At 37.5% G+C, this 7,529-nt stretch overlaps 1 protein-coding gene across 1 annotated transcript in view; it reads right to left on the minus strand.

The window, feature by feature from the left end:
• Nucleotides 1-7,321, minus strand: part of LOC121387291 (myosin-IIIb-like) — a 104,600-nt gene extending 97,279 nt beyond the window's left edge. The window contains exons 1-4 of the mRNA XM_041518313.1: nt 7,183-7,321; nt 5,594-5,766; nt 4,625-4,729; nt 3,024-3,123 (exon numbers count right to left, since the gene is read on the minus strand). Of these exons, the coding sequence (XP_041374247.1) occupies nt 3,024-3,123; nt 4,625-4,729; nt 5,594-5,766; nt 7,183-7,321 (517 nt within the window). The remainder of the gene's footprint in view (nt 1-3,023; nt 3,124-4,624; nt 4,730-5,593; nt 5,767-7,182) is intronic.
• Between the last annotated feature and the right edge of the window lie 208 nt (nt 7,322-7,529).

Here is a 7,529-nt window from a genome sequence, read left to right on the forward strand (position 1 = left end):
ATGCAATGTTTAATTCTCCAAGATGTTTCTTTGCCTTGGACTATATTCAATTTTATTTCTGCAGCATGGTTTTTAGCCATAAATTGTTTTTTTAATTGCAAGCCTGGCGTAGTACTCATTGTATTACAGAACAATTCCTGAAGAGCCTGCACTAAGCAAGTGCATTTCAAGATTTATCTCCCTTTGTTGAATGAGGCTGAAAACGACAGTGAAAATCAACAAGAACAAGGACATTACAAATCATCAATATTTGACGCTCTCCAGAAGAATGTTTAACACTACAAGCAGGTTAAAATTCAAACAAGTGAATGAGAGTCGTATTTCACATGATTTCAATTCTTGTCCAACTTTAAAAGAAAAGGAGTATGAGTTTTAAGGGACAAACCCTAGTTTTTAAACACTAAGGCATAGTTTCGACTATTAGAGACGTTTTTTGATAATTGAATCATACTTTACTCACATTTTATTGTTTATATTATCCATTTCTTTACATTTGGAGTGTTTTTGGTCATCCTGGTGATTTTAATATCACAAAAGGCATTTTTCATATTTCTAAAAACGCATGTGAGTCTGAGAAGTAACAGTTATGGAGTCGAGTTTCAGTCTATTTTTATACGGTATTTCAGCATTTCAAAGTCACAGACTCTTGTTTTACTCAATTGTAACTTTATCCAAATGTGTTACAGGTTTGTAGATTAACTAAACTTTGTGTTGATTTTCATGAGCTGAATCTAGTTAGAGTCTGTCCCTTTAAGGACACCTTTCAAACTATGTCTGTTTAACTGGAATCTAACATTAATTATTATTTCAACATTTGATCAAGACAAGAGACAAGACAAGAGTATCGATTTTTATCAAATCCAATTTTTTAAAAGGAGTTTATGATCCACATGATACTTTTTTTATTGTAATTACAGAGAGATAAATGTCCATTCTTTTTCCATTCAGGTGAGTATGCAGGAATTTAATGGTGCGTGCGTGTGTGTGTGTCTAAACTCTGGTGAGCAAAGTTTATTGGGGGGGGGGGGCAAGTCGTACTCCCCCCAGAAAATATATTGAAAAAAAGAAAGATAATTTGCTAAAGTATGGCAAGTTTTACCCCCCCCCCCCCTCCTGCACATGCCCATGCAATTTATAGCACTGACATTGTGGAGTGTTTTGATACAGACATGTGTATGATATATTGCTGACCTTGTTAAATAAGATGACATGCATTAGGAAAGATGATTTATTACCCATATGGTTAAAAAGATCTTGATCCATTTCGATGTCACATGATGACGTCATTGACTGGGGCACTACAACCTTACAAGAAGGTCAACCAAACGAGTCGAGTGATATAAATTAAGATCAATTATGGGTTAATAAATAGGATATAAAACTTGCTACTATTTCTTATCATGTTTATGTCCCTCATGAAATCATTTTCATTGTCACTTGCTAAAGCTTGTGAAAATTTAAAATTATTTCACTCGGGACATAAACATGATATGAAATGGAAGCTTGTTTAATATCTTTAATTTTATGTGGGAAGTTATAGACTTTGATGTTACATGATCTAATTTAACAGTCGTGAGACACTGGCTGTGAAGGGAAAACAGGGTTAATTACCCCGAATCCATCGAGGATGATTGATCCTGTGATCTGTCACATGTCAGGCGAGTGTTCCACCACTGTTACATATGACCAGCCAAAGTTAACCAGGCGAGTGTTCCACCACTGTTACATATGACCAGCCAAAGTTAACCAGGCGAGTGTTCCACCACTGTTACATATGACCAGCCAAAGTTAACCAGGCGAGTGTTCCACCACTGTTACATATGACCAGCCAAAGTTAACCAGGCGAGTGTTCCACCACTGTTACATATGACCAGCCAAAGTTAACCAGGCGAGTGTTCCACCACTGTTACATATGACCAGCCAAAGTTAACCAGGCGAGTGTTCCACCACTGTTACATATCACCAGCCAAAGTTAACCAGGCGAGTGTTCCACCACTGTTACATATGACCAGCCAAAGTTAACCAGGCGAGTGTTCCACCACTGTTACATATGACCAGCCAAAGTTAACCAGGCGAGTGTTCCACCACTGTTACATATCACCAGCCAAAGTTAACCAGGCGAGTGTTCCACCACTGTTACATATGACCAGCCAAAGTTAACCAGGCGAGTGTTCCACCACTGTTACATATGACCAGCCAAAGTTAACCAGGCGAGTGTTCCACCACTGTTACATATGACCAGCCAAAGTTAACCAGGCGAGTGTTCCACCACTGTTACATATCACCAGCCAAAGTTAACCAGGCGAGTGTTCCACCACTGTTACATATCACCAGCCAAAGTTAACCAGCAATTTAATAGGTCACGTGTCATGCAACCCTTCCTTCAACAGAAAGACAGGGGCGAGACATAGCCCAGTGGTAAAGGGCTCACCTGATACTCGGTCAGTCAGGGATCAATCCTCGTCGGTGGACCCATTAGGCTATTTCTCATTCCAGCCAGTGCACCATGACTGATTAATCAAAGGCCGTGGTATGTGCTATCCTATCTGTGAGATGGTGCATATAAAAGATCCCTTGCTACTAATGGAAAAATGTAACGGGTTTCCTCTCTAAGACAATATGTAAAAATTACCAAATGTTTAACATCCAATGATTAATAAATCAATGTGCTCTAATGGTATCGTTAAACGTTTCATTTCAACTTATTTTCATGCTTATATCTAATTAAAGTTCAAGCACACTGTCCTGGGCACACACCTCGGCTATCTGGGCTGTCTATCCAGGACAGTGAGTTAGTTGTTAGTGGTTGGTGAGAGAGGAGAGGGTGTAGTGGTCTTACACCTACCCATTGAGTTGTTAAAACTCGCTCTGGGTGGGAGCCGGTACCAGGCTGCGAACCCTGTACCTACCAGCCTTATGTCCAATGGCTTAACCACGACACCATCTAGGCCGGTAGACATTAAAGAAAACAAACTTCTTTTTTTTAAATGAAAGAAAACTCTAACTACAAACATTACACTTACCAAAGTCCACCAACTTTATTTCCCCTTTATCTGTAATGAGAATGTTGTGACCTTTGACATCCCGATGCATGACTTGATTTTTGTGAAGATGATTCAAACCCTGGAAAATAAGGTTTGATAAAAGACTCACAGTCGATTTCGCAATTGTTTAGTTTCAATACAGTGGGCATATTTGAACTCATATATGTATTCAATATACTTTTCTCAAAAAAGTTATTTTCTAATTCTGTAGATGAGAGCTATGTTTTGTCATACACAGTAATTCCCAACTACATAGGTGTATGCTATATTATTTCATATACAAGCTAACTCAGTAGATGTTCAGTATCTTTTTGTGACATAGTGATTTCTCAAATTAATATGTGTGAGGTATATTTTCTCAAATATGGTCAATGTGATGTTTTGTACAACACAATTTAAGCACTACCTTACAAACCATTCAGATGTCATTTACTTCTCAATAGAGAGATATGACAAAGACACCAAATGTTTACAAATGTGTCCTCGCCTAAACTCAAGTTTTAAACTGTACACAAAACATTATTTTAAAACACTGATGAATTTCGTCAAATTTCAGTTACCCAAACAATACACATATTAAAAAATAATGCTCTTCAATTAACTGTTCTTGATCATGTTCAAACTTGAATTTTGCAATATGGTGAATAAAAGCTTTTATCCTATAACTTATCCATGATATCCATGTCATAAACCCATGTGATAATTTAGTGTATTAACCGGGTTAATAATGTTATGCAAATTTGCAAGGTATTTAGATAATGTATTGCTGTCGATGGGTTATTTGTTTACAAGCCAACAAGATCTGTATAGCTGAGCGTAACGTTTTCAAAGATTTAGTTAAAGTGCATGACATCAAACTAATTTGTGCTAATCGTGATGATGTCATATTACCGATGGCGGTGACTTTAGTACTGTGATTTACTAAAAATTTAATTAAAATTAATTATTTTAGAAGTGCTATAGGATAAATAGAATTCACGACTCCTGTTTTTTAATATGTAAAATATCAAAGTCGTCTAGTTAATCCGTATTTGTCTTGACAGAGCCTCGACAAATACTGTTAACATAGACTTGGTTGATATTTTTCATATTAAAAAACATGAGTAGCTAATCCTCTATATATCTGCTGAGCCCAAAACCAACCAGTCTTAATGTTGCTGATTTACAGGGCTTCTAGATAATGGTAGCCCCACTCCCATGGCAAGTGATTTTCAATGTTGGGCTAGTAAATAATTACTATTGCCGTGCCCGACAGCTAATGAATTTTTGTGTGTGAAATGTTGCAGTTATGTCTATTTTGTAAATATGAATATCCTGCCCCCCAACCCGCAAATGTTAGCATTTTTAAGCTCTATCTCCCTCTTTAGGTGACATATATGATTATTATTATTATTTAGTAAAATTGTATCAACTTAAGTAAAGTAGGGCTAGTGAATTTTTAATTGTGGCCAGTACATTTTTGAAATCATTGATTCCATGGCTAGTGGATTTTATAAAAATTCTAGAAGAATGTTGATTTAACCATTAATTCAATGTATTTCCATTAACTGATGAACTCTTGAATATCATATAACCTTCACCTTCAAGGTTTCATTCATGATGTGAGCAATGAGCGCTTCATCCAGTCGTTTCTCTTGTTTTAACAAACCACGGGACAGATCCGTCACTGAGCCGCGGCCACACATCTGAAATATACACAAACATTGTTAATTAACATACAGGTAAAATAATACAGTTAAAACACAACTGGTAAATTATTTGCAGGCTGCCAATTTAGTAGGATTCCAAGCCTGGAAATCACAAATACCAAAAGTTGGCTTGGACACATAAGATTAAAAGATGCAATCGTAAGATATCTAAAATGTATATTACATAATTTTTATGAGTTTGGCATATTCTTAAAAAACATATCCACAAATTCAATTACCGATACTGAATATATATGTAAAGCATACATGTCCAACATACTTTAAAATTTGTTTTGTTTGACGACACCACTAGAGCACATTGACATATTAATCATCGCCTACTGGATGTCAAACATTTGGTAATTTTGACACAGTCATAGAGAGGAAACCTGCTACACTCTTCCATTAGTAGCAAGGAATCTTTTATATGCACCATCCCACAGAGAGGATAGCACATACCACAGCATTTTATATACCAGTCATGGTGCACTGGCTGGAACGAGAAATAGCCTAATGGGCTGGCTCACTAACGGGGATCGATCCTAAACCGACCGCACATCAAGCGAGTGCTTTACCACTGGGGTACGTCCTGCCCACGTGCAACATGGAGGTAAGAAATTCAATATGAAGGTCAAACATACAAATAAAGTATTCAGGTAAAAGAAATGTTCAGGAAAAATATATAAGTAAAACCTTTGTGGCAAAACATACATATAAAACACATATATACAAACAAGTAAACAGATTAAATATACAGGTAAAATAAACAGGTTAGACATAATAGTAAAACAAGCGCCAATCGTACGTTAAACATACAGGTAAAACATAGGGCAATAAAACGCTGGGATATTTAACACCGACCTCCATAACAAGCCATATCTGGTCCTCACTCGAGGTGTCCTGTTTGATGTAGATCCCGTGGAATTGTGGGATATTCGGGTGGTTGCTGAGATCTCGCAATACCAGATACTCCTCCTCTATTTCTTCCACCACCTCATGGATCGATTCCATCACCTTCACTGCGGCACACTCACCTAGATATAGAAATAGTCACATTTTCACTTTATATACACTGAAATAGGGTCAAATCCTTTATTTTTGTGGGCTTAAATTTTCATAGTTTTGATAAAAAAAAACACCATTGCATGTTCAACAAAAAATTTCACATGGCAGGCTTGTCTAGAAATAGAAATATACAGAATGTTCACAAGGCAGGTTTGTTTAGAAATAGAAATATACAGAATATTCACATGGCAGGCGTGTCTAGAAACAGAAATATACAGAATGTTCACATGGCAGGCGTGTCTAGAAATAGAAATATACAGAATGTTCACATGGCAGGCTTGTCTAGAAATAGAAATATACAGAATGTTCACATGGCAGGCTTGTCTAGAAATAGAAATATACAGAACGTTCACATGGCAGGCTTGTCTAGAAATAGAAATATATACTATACTACTGTGTCACCTATACAAATGGCTTAAAATGTATACTGTCTGCCATGGCAGGCTTGTCTAGAGATAGATCTAAATTACTTTAAATTAATGTAAACAGACCGTTTATTACACAAGGTTTGGCTATACATGAACAAATTCTACTTTGCATCTTTAAGTCATTGACCATTGTAATTAGCCAGTGTCAAATATTTTGGGCTATTTTTGACTATTACAACTTTCTTTGATGTAGACCTCCCCATACGTTTCTTCTCCGATCTCTGAGATCCCAGTTAATTATCTCACCTGTTTTCTTGTTCACTGCCATGTAGACCTCCCTGTACGTTCCTTCTCCGATCTCTGAGATCCCAGTTAATTATCTCACCTGTTTTCTTGTTCACTGCCATGTAGACCTCCCTGTACATTCCTTCTCCGATCTCTGAGATCCCAGTTAATTATCTCACCTGTTTTCTTGTTCACTGCCATGTAGACCTCCCTGTAAGTTCCTTCTCCGATCTCTGAGATCCCAGTTAATTATCTCACCTGTTTTCTTTTTCACTGCCATGTAGACCTCCCTGTACATTCCTTCTCCGATCTCTGAGATCCCAGTTAATTATCTCACCTGTTTTCTTGTTCACTGCCATGTAGACCTCCCTGTATGTTCCTTCTCCGATCTCCGAGATCCCAGTTAATTATCTCACCTGTTTTCTTGTTCACTGCCATGTAGACCTCCCTGTACGTTCCTTCTCTGATCTCTGAGATCCCAGTTAATTATCTCACCTGTTTTCTTGTTCACTGCTATGAAGACCTCCCTGTATGTTCCTTCTCTGATCTCTGAGATCCCAGTTAATTATCTCACCTGTTTTCTTGTTCACTGCCATGTAGACCTCCCTGTATGTTCCTTCTCCGATCTCTGAGATCCCAGTTAATTATCTCACCTGTTTTCTTGTTCACTGCCATGTAGACCTCCCTGTACATTCCTTCTCCGATCTCTGAGATCCCAGTTAATTATCTCACCTGTTTTCTTGTTCACTGCCATGTAGACCTCCCCGTACGTTCCTTCTCCGATCACATCTCCAAGATCCCAATCCTCACTCGGGTCCGGCAGATTCGAGAAGTCGATGATCTTACTGTACTGTGAGTACATCCTAAACATGGTGCGGCTTTCAGTTATATCTGAAACATAGTAAAAAACAAGCATTCTGAGAGTTCTGCTAATGCAATACATGTCCCCTACAGACCCAACAAATTTTCAAGGTGCAGAACTCTGTGAAAAATTAGTAAATCGCCATGAAAGTTAAATTTGATATGTAACAATACACGATAAAGCAATATAGAAAATATCTTCTCAATATCATCAGGCA

Source organism: Gigantopelta aegis, chromosome 13, assembly GCF_016097555.1.
Source record: "Gigantopelta aegis isolate Gae_Host chromosome 13, Gae_host_genome, whole genome shotgun sequence".
NCBI classification, from domain to species: Eukaryota; Metazoa; Mollusca; class Gastropoda; order Neomphalida; family Peltospiridae; genus Gigantopelta; species Gigantopelta aegis.